Below are 16625 nucleotides of genomic sequence, written 5' to 3' on the forward strand. Positions count from 1 at the left end.
AGTGGAAAAGGGCAAGAAAGTGCAAAAACGTATCCCAAGGAAAGGTGCAAGGAGAGCAGACACAAAGCCTGCCCTGAGGACAGTGCCCCAAGTGCCACACATCCACAGGGAAGAGCACTGTGCTCTGGCACAACCAACAGAGCAGCAGCCTTGGCAGACAGGAAACCAACCCCAGGCTTTACCAGAATAGGAACAGGCTTTATTGCTCTCGTAAGGAACGAGGCCAGCACACACCCCGCTATCAATCCCACCTTAAATACAAATAAGGCATCTTAAAACCTTGCTGGTGGTCCCACCACAGCTGTCCCACTAACTGTGCTTCACATGCTCCTGGCCCCAGTGCAAGGCTGTGGGGCTGCCTACCTGCAGGAAGTGTATGAGGTAACACAGCACCAGTCTGTTGAGCTCTGGCAAAAGCTGCACCACAGCCACAGCAGCATCAGGGTTCTCATAGTTGTTGATACACTCTTTGTAGAACTGCTGGGGGATCACAGGCTCTTCCAGCTCCCGATACCAGAGCTTGAGGAGAGAGGCTGAGCAGAAAGCAGGTGCATGAGAACAGCTCTGGTCACTTCCCCACCCTCTTCAGGGAAAAACTTGGCAGTGAGACAGATGGCAGAGAAGGAATTTCTGTGCTTGTGCTGCTTCACCTTAACTCAGTCTTGGCTCTGAAATGCTCAGGTGCCCAAACTGACAGTTAGTGGGTAATATTGGCTGCTACCTACCTGCTTCTCCAGGAAGCAGCTCTGGGGCTGCCTAAAGAAGAGGACAATGAGACCTGAAGGACTCCCACCACTCTGCCCAACCTGCACAGCCTTACTGCATCAGAGACAGAGGTTCCTCCCCACTCCCAGAGTTTCCTCTATAGGCAGTGTTTGGAAAGTGAAAAGACATAGAACAAAATCCCAGCCAGCACAGACATCCACTGAGCTGCTCCTGCCCCTCCACTCTGCACCATGGCTGAGGCTGCAGCAACACACCTGCCACGTTCCTGTACCTGGTATGTTGGGGTCACTCAGATTGTTGGGGATTTTCCATTGATCCACCTGCAGTTTCAATGCATTGACTTCATCTATGTCACCAGGTATCCTGCAGAGACACAGAAAAGGTCCTTGTGAGAGTGAGCCAGGCAATGTGCTTGGTAGGGCAGCTGACCAGCAAAGCATGGCTCTGAAGCTGCTTCTGGGGCTCAGGGAGAAGGGAGCAGGGAGAAGGCCTCAGGCACCACTGGCAGCTATAGCAGCAGATCCTCAGAGAGAAGGGGGTGCTGATTTTTATAGTGTCTTGAAGTGGGGATTCCCACTAGCTCAGATACAAACTATCACTGTCCTCAGCAGAGATTATTTTCTGTAACCAGGCTTCTGTGCAGCATGTTCAGATCAAAGATGAGCAGCATCTCTGGCTAAATACATATACATATACATATACATATACATATACATATACATATACATATACATATACATATACATATACATATACATATACATATACATATACATATACACATACACATGCATATGCATATGCATATGCATATACATACATTTATATTTACACATATATACATACATACATATATATACACATACATGTTTATATACACACACACACATATATACACACACACATCTATCTATCAAAGTCGAGCCTTTTAACAACTATTTTAAATCAAGTTTAGCTACTGAAAAACTAATTCAAATCTTAAATGCAAAACAAAAGCACACACACAAAGAAAACAGCAAAGAAAACCCAAACCCAAAGCAGAATCCCTCATGTTGGCCACACAGATTCTGTGTCTCCTTGACTCCTTGTGTCTTGTGCAGCACCAAGGCTGATATGCTGCATTAGATAAGGTGCTCTGCCAGGATGCTGGAGCTCCTCCCTCCCCTGCACTGGCCAACCACTGCTCCTTGCCCTACCTGGGGATGAGCTGTCCATGTAGTTAAGTCACACCTACACCACTCCCCTCTGTGCTGACACATGCAAACTGCCTAATGCTACTTCCAGAGGTGATTCCTGAAACCTGGGACAAGTCAGATTTTGTCCAGTCCACAACAAGTGCTTCTTGGGTAAGAGGAAGCACGTGGAGGTCAATCTTGACTCCTTGGCTTTGAGAGCGGACACGTGGGGGGCTCAAAAGTAGCACAGCACCGCAAAAGCTCACCTGAAAATGCCCTCAGTGTGCTCCCCTCCCAGGGCCAGGACCTGCTGTGACAGCTGTGTCTGCACCCAGGGCAGCCTGTTCCCCGGGTACGTGCCCTGCTGCCGCTGCATGATTTCCTGCAGGGAGCTGCCGAAGAGCGACGGCGTGAGGATGGCGTTCCTGGCGTGCGTGATCTCCTCCAGCGTGGGCTTGCGCAGACCCTGAGGGAACACAGCTCAGTGCAGCCATGGCAGCCCGGCCACAGAGCAAGGGTGACCCAGGGAGGGGACACTGAGGGACACACAGCTCAGTGCAGCCATGGCAGCCTGGCCACAGAGCAAGGGTGACCCAGGGAGGGGACACTGAGGGACAGGGACAGCTCAGTGCAGCCATGGCAGCCAGGCCACAGAGCAAGGGTGACTCAGGGAGGGGACACTGAGGGACAGACAGCTCAGTGCAGCCATGGCAGCCAGGCCACAGAGCAAGGGTGACCCGGGGAGGGGACACTGAGGGACAGACAGCTCAGTGCAGCCATGGCAGCCAGGCCACAGAGCAAGGGTGACCCGGGGAGGGGACACTGAGGGACAGGGACAGCTCAGTGCAGCCATGGCAGCCAGGCCACAGAGCAAGGGTGACCCGGGGAGGGGACACTGAGGGACAGGGACAGCTCAGTGCAGCCATGGCAGCCAGGCCACAGAGCAAGGGTGACCCGGGGAGGGGACACTGAGGGACAGCACAGAAAGGCTGACCCTGCATGTTGTCACTTGTCACCCTCCTGGCAGCACGGTTCTTGTTCTCTGCCTAAAATCAGGGGTGGGTCTATTCATCAAGGCCAAGAAGAGCAGAGGACACCACTTTGAAGAGTTTGGGCTGGTTTTGCACAGATTCTGATGCTGTGTTTTGCACAGCAAGGGGACTGCTCTGGCTGCACAGCTGCTGCAGGAGGCAGTAGGGAGCAGAGCCCAGCCCAGCCCTGTCTGTGCTGAGGTCAGCAGAGGGCACCTGTACCCCAAGCAGCATCAGGCACGTGCTTAGCCACTGGATAGGTGAAAAACAGTCCTTTGGAGGTGGGAATTCAAGGCATTTCCAACTCTAGGTAAAGCTTTGCTCTCAGAAGGGATAAAGTCTGAAAAGTGGGCACCTGTTGCTCCTTACAAATACCAACCCTTGAAAGGGGTTTTGAATGTCCTGTGGCACAGTTTGGAAAGCACAGAGCTGTCACAGGGGTGACAGGCTGCCCAGCACAGTGGCCTTCAGCAGTGATCCTGCAGCCAAGTGGGAACAGGACGGGGGCAGCTCCACTGAGCCCCCTGAGGGTCAGTGGCCAGGGCTGCAGTTGTGTGCAATGTGTGTTTGGAGGTTACTGCCAGCAGCCTTCACCCCTCTCAAGGCATTTCAGCTAATTTGTTCTATTCAAACCATGCAAAGTTCAGATGGCAGGGAGGCCCCAGAGGAATTTCCATTAAAAACCCCCATGACCAGATCTGGCCTGGGGACCTAGAACTGACAGGCTGAGGCCATCTATCAGCTTTCAAGGCTACACACAGAACTGTGCAGAGGGAAGAGAGGAAGATTTTCAGATAACACAGACTCCCCTCTGCACCAGCCATCTCTGCTGTAGGACTGAAGGGAATAAAGCAACCACAAGGCCCAGCCCACATAAGCTCTTGGTGCAAAGGGAGACTCTTCCCTCACATGAAGAGACAAAATGATGGGTATCCCCTGCACAGACAGCTCTTTTTATCCTGGAGACAGGTATGTGTTGGGTCTGTCTTTGTCCCTGAGGCCAGGAAGCAGCAGCCATGCAGCTGCAAAGCAGGCACTGCTGTCTCCCAGGAGGATGGTGGGACCTGGGCAGCAGCTCTCCTCCCACACACTCATGGGGAGATGTACTCTGAGCAAGCCTCCCCCACTGACTCCATCTCCATTTCCCATCACTGAATCGTCCCCAGGCAGCCCCCAGGCCCTGCAGCCAGGACATCTGCTCACCTTCTTGCCTCCAGTGACAGCTACTTTCTGGAGCTTCCGGTAGCAGTACTTGGCATAGGTGCTAATGGGCAGACCTGGTGGCAAAGAGCAAATGAGTGGTCAGCCCACAGCACCATGAACCCCACACTGCAGCCCTTCAGAGAGCTCATCCTGGCACACACAGCCCCCTCAATACACAGCCCCCATCCTGCCAGAACAGCCAGAGCCACAGTCACCCTTCTGTCAGGGAAGGTTTCAGAGTGTTCTAAACACTCTGGTTATTATTCAAGAACTTCAGTTGCTTTGCTAGTGAGAGAGGAGCAGCAGACAAAGGTGTGTGGGGACAGAGGCAGCACCAGCACCAACAGTGACCTCAGGACACAGGAAGAGGCCTGGGGAGGTGATGGGATCTTATCCTCCCAAAGACCTGCAGGTTTCCCCACCTTCCTGCCTGCAGCCTTCTCCAAGCCAAGCTTGCACTGTGCAGCTCAGGCATGCTCCATGAGACAAGGAAAATGGGACACACCAAAGCTTGGGAACTGCACCTCCAAAGCTGCTGCCCTCCCCAAGAGCACCTGCTTGGTTCAGTGAACTCTGAAGGCAAGTGCAGCCACAATTCACAGAGCTAATCCCCCCGTGACACCAAGAGAAATGTTTGCAATGACAGAGGAGCACTGATTGCTGAGAGAGTTTTTCCAAAACTGTTGGCCTTTTGTTCTTGTTCAAGTAAAACCCCAAACTGCTCACTGAAAGCAGTGAATAGATCTGCCCTATTTGATTCCCTGCCAGGCCCAAAGCTTGCAGCACAGCTCAAATACTTGTGGCTGTGAAAGTCTATATTCTGGTCAGATGCTGTGCATTTCACATCTCTCACACACCCTTAGGTACACTGGCTGGGAGCTTGAAGGTCTTCAAATCCTCTCAATGCAGAGAGAGGACAAACCCTTCCCAAGCAGAACCATTCCCTGAGGTGGGAGATGTGTTGTCCTCTCAGCCAGCAGATAAGCCACAGGCTTTGGCTCCTCTTGATGAGACAAGCACCTCCTGCCTCCATCAATCTGCTTTACAGCTGGAGCAGAGGCTCTCCACACCACTGGAGCCACACCAGCAGAGGCAGAACAGCATTCCCATTCCCACAGGCAATGGGAAGGAAAGCCAGTTTTAGGAATTTCTCTCTAGGGAATATCAAAAGCAAAATATACACCATAAGAAAAAAATCCTGCTAATCCTAGGCATGACTTATACTGGGAATATCTAAGGATTAAAAGGAAACAAACCAAATGAGCTGCCCTGTGATGCTTCACTACCCCAGGTTACAGTTCCTGCTGTCCAAAGTGAGGTGTCACCTTTCTCACAGGGGAAGGGAAAGAAGCTGGATTGCATCTCTGCATCCCAGCAATTTTGCAGGAGACAGCACATTCAAAACTAATAATAAGAAATATTTTTTCACACTGTAATTAGACCATGAAACACATAATCAGCCTAATAGCTTAACAATGTTTGCAAAAGGAGCTGATGTCTTGCAGGTTCTGCATGGCTGATGCATGGCTGCAGTCAGACACATTTTCTTGAAGGCTGTTTTGTACTTTCCCAGGAAGTACCCAGTCCCAGGAAAAATCTAAAACTGACATCCAGCACTTTCTGCAGCAATGCCTCCTGCTCCCAAAACAACCATGCTGCAGCCTGGGACCCAGTGGGGCTGTTGGGGTCACACATGAAGCTGATCGAATTCTGAGCAACTGAAAAATAAACTTGCTGCATGCACAAGAGGATGGAGGAGCTACTGAATGGCCAAAAAAGAGGCAGGAGCCCTGAGGAACAGGGTGAGCAGCACTCACCCCAGAGGGCACAGAGCCAAGGCTCCCAGGCAGCCTCCCTGCTCCTGGCTCAGGCACGAGCAGAGTGGGATGGGCAACATGGAGAGAGAGAAGGAGAGGCTGGGAGGCACAGGCTGAGCTGCAGAAGGAACATGAGGCAAAGGAGCAGAACTTAGCTTTAGCCTCAGCTTTTCCAAACCAGCAGCCTGTCCCAAGCACTGCTCCTCTCAAAAAGGCTCAGCTGCAGACTGACTCCCAGGCATGCAGGCTGATGTCTCCCAAGGAGGGCCAGGTACTCCTTCCCAGCCCAGCCCTGCTCTTGGTGCAGGCCTTTGGCTGCACCACCTGGAAAGGGCTCATCCTGAAGGCAATTCCACTTCTGTGAGCACATCATGAATATCAGAAATCCAGGATGATCTGTTATTCCCTATGGTATCACAGCAGCCTCAGGAGTTCGGGAACAGATGACTACTAACAGCCCACACAGTGAAAAATAGTTTTCAAAGGAAAATGTTTCTCCATATGCCAGCCTAGAAACTGTGTGTACAGCTAGAAACATGTGTACAGCATCTTAAAGAACACCTCCTCTTAGAAAAAGTTAAAATCCAGACAGGACACATGCAGGAACACACCTTCTTTGAATTTGTCCCATTTCTTTCTAAACCTCTCTATGCTCTGACCCTGCACACCACCCTGCTTTGCTGACCCTTTGGGATTCCACTCTGTGCTTCAGGACAGAGCATTGCTGAGCCTGCAGCCCAACACCAAAACCAGGCAGCTCTCAGTTCTGCTGCTATGGCACACTGTGAGAAATTTTCTTCTTGCTTTCCTTAGGTAATCTTAAGTTTCTTTCATCCCACTGACTGTCTCCCCTCTTCCCTCCTCCACATCCAGCTCTCATGTCACCTTCCCTGCCACACTCATCAGCCTTGGAGGGATTCTGGGCACAGAGTGGGCACAGCACTACAGCCCAGTGCTGCTTTGTTCTCTGGCCCTTTCCTACAAGTTCCTGATCCCTCTTTTGGTTTCTGACCACTTCCCAGCAATGTGTGTGTATTTCTGGGAATTCATATAAAAGCTGGAAAATGTCTTTCCCTCCTCAAAATGGCTCAATTGGGGCCTCCCCCTATGCTTGCAGTCAGGGACCTCTCCCCCATGTAAAAAACTTTGTTTTTGGTAACACAATATCCTCTGCTGCTTGATTACTCTGTTCATCACCCTGACCAGATCCCTCTGCACCTTTCATTTTCATAGCCCTGAATAATTTTGTATCAACACTGACCTGTCAGCTCATGATTTGTCTCCTTGTATAAACCCAAAGACCAGCTTACATTCCTCTGGGATCAGCAGACAATCCTCCTTCTGAAAACACAGCATTTATTCCTACCCATTATTCTTCTGCCTGCCAACAGGTTATTCATGCATGAAAAGACCTTGCACCACATTAGTATTTCATTTACTCACAGAGAATTAAGCTAGAGGATGAAGACTGCAGAGGTTAAGTGTGGGAAACTTCAGAATTCTTTCTTGGGGTATATGTCAGACAGGAAATGTTTACTCACCAATGAGTTCCTGGACTGAAGGGACCATGTGCCCAAGTGTGGGGAATTACTGCTTCAACTCATCTTTTCACTGAAAGATTTACATAGGTGCCTACTTATCTTCTATTCAGCTCTGACTGAAGTCACTACATTTGATTTCCTTATGGATTTCTCTGTTAAATTGCTGCTACAGCACCCATAAACATCTTAATATTTCAGAGCACTAAGAAACTTCTCGCAACAGCCTTGCAGCTTCAGGTGCATCCTACCTACCCCTCACACATCTGGAAAACAAGGCTGGTCAAACAGAAATAGGTGTTCAGGGAAAAACCTGACCTTTCCAGCCAGCAGCAGAGAAAACCTGGTATGTTCCTGCAAGATTTCCCCTTACTTCAGGTGCAATTTTGAGGTCAGTGCTTAGGAAAGGTCCTCAGTGTTATCAGTCACTGTAAAAAAGCCAACCCTGCTGCTCTCTGCTGAAGCCCTGCAGAACAACTCCCAGCTAGTCCCTGCCAGAGCAGCCTCCTGGGCCAGAAAACAGGTAAGAGGAAACAGCCTCAGGCTGGGCCAGGGACATTTAGATTGGATATAACTGTTGCAATTGTGGCAAGATGGACTGGACTGGCATCACCACCAGTCCTTTATTAGAAAACTTGTCATGCCTTCTTTCAGTGTACTTCTTTCTGACTCCTTTTCTCACAGGCAGCTCCACACAGCTCTGACTCCTCCTCTCCCCTCTGCATGACTGGCTCAACCCAGCCTGTCCCTTTCCTGGCCACCCCACTCTGACTGTCCCTCACACAGCATCTCCTTACCTTATCTGTCCCTGGCACAACCACACATCCCTCCTTCCTCACAGCACAGCCAGCTCCAGCCCAAACTGCAGCAGAGCCTCAGTACCAAGCCCCAACCCAAACTGCAACTGCAACTCACTCTAATAACAGCCAAACTCACTGGGCAGGCTGTTTCCAGATGTTACAGATGTTTCCACTCCTCAGGAATCAGTACAGCTGACACAGTAATTAATCAGGAGAGACTGCCTTCTGTACTATCCTTTTAACCTATCTTCCCACATATAAGAGAAGATTTCTTCATTGCAGGGGTAATCAGGCACTGGAACACTGCCCAGGGCAGTGGTAGAACCTCCACCTTGGAATGTTAAGAACATGTAGGGATGTGGCACTTGGGGACAGGTTTAGTGGTGCCTTGGCAGTGCTGTGGGAGCAGCTGGACTCGATTACTTCACAGGACTATTCCAACCTTACTGATTCTGTGATTCTATGAAAGGTGACAGTGTGTGTGACCTGTCACCAGAGCCCCTGCTGAGGCTACTCAGGCACAGCTGACCTTCAAGTGCTTTCTTCAGGAAACTTTATAAAGTTATCCTGGCATGCCTCTTTCATAATATTTCATATATATATATACAAAAATATGTCTCAGAGGCTACATAGAAAATTCTGGGTTTGAAGAGACCTACAAAGAGACTAACTGTTGATGTTTGTGGGTTTTTTGGTTGTTTTTTTTTTACAATTTTAAATTTAACATCTGTTTTTAGGTGAAAACTACATCTATTTTCCTAAGCACACTTCCAGCACATGCAATTTAGACAAGTGATTGCACAGAACAGCTCAGGCCACAGGCAGCAAGCCCTGCTGAACAGAACAATCTCCAAGGACTTGTCTCATAACGATGTCTCAGTCCCTCTGAGCACAAGCAAAATGAAGTTTCAAAGGCCTGAACAGAAAAATCCCTCCCAGAAATATAATCCTACAGTGCAACAGCAGGTCTCTGCTCTGAACCCCCAGAGACAGAGAAACAGCGAACACACAGAGCAGGAGCTTCAACCAGGGCCTTGTCCTGGCTGTCAGCGGCTCGTGACACAGGGTGACACAGGGTGACACAGGGTGACACAGAGTGACACAGGGTGACACAGCAGTGACACAGAGTGACACAGCAGTGACACAGGGTGACACCGGGTGACACAGCAGTGACACAGGGTGACACAGGGTGACACAGCAGTGACACAGGGTGACACAGCAGTGACACAGCAATGACACGGGGTGACACAGGGTGACACAGCAATGACACAGGGTGACACAGCAGTGACACAGCAATGACACAGGGTGACACAGGGTGACACAACAGTGACACAGCAGTGACACAACACTGACACAGGGTGACACAACAGTGACACAGCAGTGACACAGCAGTGACATAGGTTGACACAATAGTGACACAGCAGTGACACAGCAGTGACACAGCAGTGACACAGGGTGAAACAGGGTGACACAGCAATGACACAGCAGTGACACAACAGTGACACAGGGTGACACAGGGTGACACAACAGTGACACAGCAGTGACACAACAGTGACACAGCAGTGACACAGCAGTGACACAACAGTGACACAGGGTGACACAACAGTGACACAGGGTGACACAGGGTGACAGCAGTGACACAGCAGTGACACACGGGTGACACAGAACAATGGTGACACAATGACACAACAGTGACACAACAGTGACACAGGGTGACACAACAGTGACACAGCAGTGACACAACAGTGACACAACAGTGACACAGGGTGACACAGGGTGACACAGGGTGACACAATAGTGACACAACAGTGACACAATAGTGACACAACAGTGACACAGGGTGACACAGGGTGACACAACAGTGACACAGCAGTGACACAACAGTGACACAGGGTGACACAGGGTGACACAGCAGTGACACAATAGTGACACAACAGTGACACAGGGTGACACAGGGTGACACAACAGTGACACAGCAGTGACACAACAGTGACACAGGGTGACACAGGGTGACACAGGGTGACACAATAGTGACACAACAGTGACACAACAGTGACACAGCAATGACACAGCAGTGACACAGGGTGACACAACAGTGACACAACAGTGACACAGCAGTGACACAGCAGTGACACAACAGTGACAGAGGGTGACACAGGGTGACACAGCAGTGACACAACAGTGACAGAGGGTGACACAGGGTGACACAGGGTGACACAGCAGTGACAGAGGGTGACACAACAGTGACACAGCAGTGACACAGGGTGACACAGGGTGACACAACAGTGACACCGCAGTGACACAGCAGTGACACAGGGTGACACAGCAGTGACACAGGGTGACACAATAGTGACACAGCAGTGACACAGCAGTGACACAGCAGTGACACAGGGTTAAACAGGGTGACACAGCAATGACACAGCAGTGACACAACAGTGACACAACAGTGACACAGGGTGACACAGGGTGACACAGCAGTGACACAGCAGTGACACAGCAGTGACAAAACAGTGACACAACAGTGACACAGGGTGACACAGCAGTGACACAGCAGTGACACAGAAGTGACACAGGGTGACACAGGGTGACACAACAGTGACACAGCAGTGACACAACACTGACACAGGGTGACACAACAGTGACACAGCAGTGACACAGCAGTGACATAGGTTGACACAATAGTGACACAGCAGTGACACAGGGTGACACATCAGTGACACAGGGTGAAACAGGGTGACACAGCAATGACACAGCAATGACACAGCAGTGACACAACAGTGACACAGGGTGACACAACAGTGACACAGGGTGACACAGGGTGACACAGAGTGACACAGCAGTGACACAGCAGTGACATAGGGTGACACAATAGTGACACAACAGTGACACAGGGTGACACAGAAACGACACAACAGTGACACAACAGTGACACAGGGTGACACAGGGTGACACAACAGTGACACAGCAGTGACACAGCAGTGACACAGGGTGACAGAGAGTGACACAACAGTGACACAGCAGTGACAAAGGGTGACACAGCAATGACACTGCAGTGACATAACAGTGACACAGGGTGACACAGGGTGACACAGCAGTGACACAGCAGTGACAGAACAGTGACACAACAGTGACAGAACAGTGACACAGCAGTTACACAGGGTGACACAGCAGTGACACAGAAGTGACACAGGGTGACACAGCAGTGACACAGCAGTGACATAACAGTGACACAGCAGTGACACAGCAGTGACAAAGGGTGACACAGCAATGACACTGCAGTGACACAACAGTGACACAGGGTGACACAGGGTGACACAGCAGTGACACAACAGTGACATAACAGTGACACAGGGTGACACAGCAGTGACACAGAAGTGACAGAGGGTGACACAACAGTGACACAGGGTGACACAGGGTGACACAGCAGTGACACAACAGTGACATAACAGTGACACAGGGTGACACTGCAGTGACACAACAGTGACACAGGGTGACACAGGGTGACACAACAGTGACATAACAGTGACACAGGGTGACACAGGGTGACACAGCAGTGACACAGCAGTGACACAGCAGTGACATAACAGTGACACAACAGTGACACAGGGTGACACAGGGTGACACAGCAGTGACACAACAGTGACATAACAGTGACACAGGGTGACACAGGGTGACACAGCAGTGACAGCAGTGACACAGCAGTGACATAACAGTGACACAACAGTGACACAGCAGTGACACAGGGTGACACAACAGTGACACAGCAGTTACACAGGGTGACACAGCAGTGACACAGAAGTGACACAGGGTGACACAGCAGTGACACAGGGTGACACAGAGGAGCCACCACAGGGAGGACTCAGGAATGCAGCAAGCTGCACTCCAGCTCTCACTGATCAAAAACACTGTAGCCACTTGATATAAACTGCTGCCTGAGAGGAATTCACAGGGCTAACTCAAATTTCCTGAAAGCAATATCAAAAATATGAATGGACTTTGTCTAGGAAGACTTCAGCCGGATAAAGCACTACCCTGCAGCCAGCAGTGAAACAGTCCAGAGGAATCCATGAGCTCTTGGGCATTCCACAGAGCTGCCAGGACAAGCCCTGGGCTGCAGAGCTCAGAAAGTGTGGGCAAGGGAATGCAGCTCTGGAGAGGAAAAGGCAGTGTCCTTTACCAGGTACCAGCACCCTCCCACAAGAGCCTCAGGCTAGGCAGTGATTTACAAAACTCATTAATACAACTGAGACAGGTTCTTTCCAGCACACGAGCTCATGTAGCTTCTGGCACCTGAATATGCTCCAGGAAACTCTGTGGCATGCACAGATCAGTGGAATGCAGCCCCAGGTCTGCACCCAGTTTAAAATCCCTCACATAACTAGCACAGCTGTGACTGAATGGGCCCCACCTGTCCCAAATGCTGCCCAGCTGCCACCCACACTGTTATCCATGCTCTGGTCTAACCTTGCACACCAGCCCCCCACCAGATAAATTTTCCCAAATCCAAGTCTCTGTACTTAAAGCAATGATTGGATTTTCAGCAGAGCTCAGCATTGCCACCTGCCTGAAGCCAGTGCAGATGTCTCTCTTGGCTCCCTGGGCCTCTCCCTACCTTCATCCTCTGTGTTTTGTTTCCTCTTTTTCCTGGATTTTGTTATCTTCTTGTTTTTCAGATCCACAAGCTCCTTGATGTGCTGGGCAACTGAAAATTCAGAAGAGGGTCTGGATTAATAATGTGGTATATACTAAAACACCAAACTCCAGAACTGCCCGTGGATGTGGCAGCCAGCCTGACTCCAGCATAAGAAGCTCCACAAAAGAACTATTTTCTCAATATCTCAGAGTACTCTTCCTTGCTGCCTGTGCTCTGGGCAAAGCACAGCTGGAAGAATGGTTTTGTGCAGAAGTGACAAGGGCTGAGAATCTTTATAAAACCCAAACTAGTGCTGCACACCTGGCAGTTCAGTGAAGAAATCCCACATTAAGGCTACAACCATAAAAGCAGAAGGCAAATATTGCCCGTGTAGCACTTGTCCCTTGGTCCAGCCTCTGCCACCATGCTCACAAGCAGGGGCAGAGGGATGCTGAGGCAGAACTCCTGCAGCCACCTGGAGACTTGGGGGGAGCTTCAAACACAGCTTGAAGTTCCCAGAGATCAAGGGGAAAATAATGCTCTGGTTTCTGGCCTGATAAATGACAAGACACAGGGAGTGTGGCTGAAATAGTGACAAATAAACCAGTAAATACCAGTTAATACTCTCCAGGCTGGCACTTAGTTTTTTTTCTTTTCTTCACCACCCCCTGGATTCTACAGCAATTTAAAATTTGGATAATAACAAAATATAAGCTGGGCTGCTCCCCAAACTTCTGACAGACAGATAAATTGCATTTCTTCACAATAAAAGCCTGAGTTCTTCAGGATCCCCAAACAGCCAAGACCTGCTCTCAGTGTTTGCAATGGCTCCCTTAAAAAGTTAGATACTAGCAATTCCTTTTTTTTGCCAGCTCAAGGAACTTAGAAGTAAATCAGAGAACCCAGAAAAGCTGTGCCTTTGGCAGAGCTCATTTCAGTGCTGATGGGTGAGGTGAGCACAGTCTGGGGCTGGCATTTCTTTGCCAGACACAAGCTGATGGCAGCTTCATCCCACCCATGAAAGGCGAACAGGGACAGCCCACTGTGCTCTCACTGACAGAGCCCACAGCACCAGCTGGGGCTACTGTACTTTAAAAACCAAGTCCACCCTGACTACATGGCACAGCCCAGCAAGATGCTGCTGCGTACAGAGGAGTGATGAGGCACTTACTCTTCTCATCACTGTCGAGGTGGCGATAGATGTACCCTTCCAGGTAGGACTGGAATTTGGGTGACGGGGAGAAGAAGGCCAGGCTGATGGCCATCAGCTCCCAGCCCCAGGCCAGGCTCCGGTAGCTGCTGTTGTCCGTGGTCTGCCGGACCAGCTGCATGTAGAGCTCGTCCCGCAGCCCCTGCGTGCTCCAGCACTTGGTGACCGCCAGCAGCGCCACGTGGTTGCGGTCCAGGCGCGTGTGGCGGTCGCCCATGTAGCTCTGCACCAGCTTGAACATCTCGCACGCCTCCTTCCTGACGGCGCGGCTGCTGGTGACCAGCATGGGCTTCTTGATGGAGCCGCCGCTCCAGGACAGCATGGTGGCCAGGGACAGGCGCCGGCGGAAGATGCCCTGCGTGTGCAGGTTCAGGTTCTTGGACGCCCAGTCTGCCATGCTGCTCTGCGAGATGGGCTGCCGCAGCGTGCTGCAGGGGAAACGGCAGCCCCCGCAGCCCTCCTGCTGGGGCTCCTGCTCCCTGCTCCCAGCCTGCAAACAACAACAGACACCTCACAGGCACACCAGCTCACCTCCTACCCAGCTAGCAAAGCTATCCACTGTGAGGCATGGAGCTGCCAGCAACTGCACACTGATGAATCTGTGCAAACACAACCTGCTGTAGAACTGGTGAATGACACTTGTAGATCTGCAAGAGCCTGACTGGCACAGCCACACACTAATGCTGTCCCTAAGGGAAGGGCTGGGACATGGAGCAACGGGGCTGAGTGTCCCAGCTGTCAGAGGTGAGCTGATTCCCAGAGCAGCAGCACACATCTGTGGCACCAAGCACACACAGAGGAACCAATACCTGCACTCCTCACCCCTCGGCTCCTATGGAGCTCCAGGAGCCCAGAAGGAGGCTGGGACACAGTTAGTTAACCCCAACATACACATTAGTTCTTAGAAGTTTAGAGCAAGTCAGTGTTTCATTCTTAGTACAGAGGAACTCCTGAACCCGTGACAGAGGCCTCTGCAGTCCAACCCTTTCCCATCCACACCCCACATATCCCTGCATGCAGATGATGGGATTAGCACATAACATTCCACCCCTCACCGCCAGCCTGGCAATAACTTCTGGTTTTTTCCTCTGTTCTTTTTATCCCTTGAGTTACCCCTCTACCTCCTCACCCTCTCTGAATTCACCCAACACACTGATTAAACATCTCCACATGTTCTCTGCCATCTCCACACCCTCAGCCTTCTTCAAACCACCTTACCTGCCTGGAGCTGGTTTTTCTCCTTTCACCCTTCGTGCTTCTTCAGTGTATTCCTTCTGAGGAATCAGCTCCTCATACTATCACGAGTTCTCCCCTCTGCTCTCTCTGAGGTTTTTCTCTCACATCTCATTCACTCACCTCCCCAGCTGTTATATTTGTATTGACAGTACACAGCCACCTCTGCTTAGCCTGTTCCAGAACTTCTGCTCACCCTCCTCCCACACTGAGTTACCTTGTCTCCCAGTTTTCCTCTCTGTCATGCAAGCCCAGCACATGATTCACTGCTCACTCAAGCCACTTGATGCTATTTTCAGGTAAGGCAGTGATTTTGCTGCCACATCTTCTGCAATTTCTTCCCCTCCTTACTTGGGAGTCTTGAGTATTTCTGAGAATATTTTTTTATATTTATTGACTCTTTTTGCCTTTACCACAACATCCACCTCCTTTCATCTTCTGCTTCTCCATATTACCACATATGAATTATTTTTCTTCACCTTTGAGGACATTCACAGCCTATCCCCAACCCACTATCTCTTGTGCACAATCAAGTTTCAGCTCTCCCTGTCAATGCAAGAGGGTGTAACACAGCCAGACGACTGGAGAGCAGTTTCCTGCCTTTTTTAAGGAGGCTGTGAAATGCAATTGATGAACTACTAATAGTAACATGTAAGTCATGTAAACTTTGTAAATTTTTCTGTCTGAAAAGTGGGAAATGTGGGAACATGAGATCAGTTTTCCAAAAGGTTTCAGATGAAAGCAAGGCCCTTATTGATCCAAAATGGCAATAAAGAGAACACATACAGATAAATCTGATAGAGAAGAGAGGTGTCAGCCTGGCTTTCAAAGAAAAGTTACACCTCACAGGTTTGCTGGAGCAATCTGGAATAGTCAAGGAGCTTTCCCAAGTTTCTTCATGAAAGACTGTGTACCAGCAAACAGGAGAAAAACCAGAAAAAATTAAGAAGCCTCTATTCAGCATGGAGGATTGTTATCAGCTCTGCCTCAACAAATTGATGCAGAAACTCTGGTTGTTCAAAATAAGAGCAAAATAAGCAGAAGAGTGAGCAAAGAGAAAAAGGGCAAAAGCTTCAGGGGATGTAAAACTATCTACAAAAAAACTAAATCTGAACTAAAGCCAGGAAGCAGGAGGTTCCTTCAAATCCAAATAGGAAAAAAGATGGCAAACTAAATCCTGCAGAAGTGCTAGAGATAAAAACTACTCCCCTTTTGCAGGGGCTTTAAAAAGGGCTTTAAAACAGCTATTTCCAACATGC

General features: G+C 50.1%; 1 protein-coding gene across 2 annotated transcripts in view; it reads right to left on the reverse strand.

Annotated features, from left to right (window-relative positions):
* LOC130261402 (rho GTPase-activating protein 39-like) overlaps positions 1-16625 on the reverse strand; it is a 52255-nt gene that overhangs the window by 2184 nt on the left and 33446 nt on the right. For both annotated transcript variants that reach the window (XM_056507582.1, XM_056507581.1), the window contains 6 exons: positions 14095-14623; positions 12903-12992; positions 4136-4209; positions 2168-2367; positions 998-1089; positions 364-533 (listed from right to left, as the gene is read on the reverse strand). In XM_056507582.1, the coding sequence (XP_056363557.1) occupies positions 364-533; positions 998-1089; positions 2168-2367; positions 4136-4209; positions 12903-12992; positions 14095-14623 (1155 nt within the window). The remainder of the gene's footprint in view (positions 1-363; positions 534-997; positions 1090-2167; positions 2368-4135; positions 4210-12902; positions 12993-14094; positions 14624-16625) is intronic.

The sequence above is a fragment of the Oenanthe melanoleuca genome, chromosome 20 (genome assembly GCF_029582105.1).
Source record: "Oenanthe melanoleuca isolate GR-GAL-2019-014 chromosome 20, OMel1.0, whole genome shotgun sequence".
In the NCBI taxonomy this organism is placed as follows: domain Eukaryota; kingdom Metazoa; phylum Chordata; class Aves; order Passeriformes; family Muscicapidae; genus Oenanthe; species Oenanthe melanoleuca.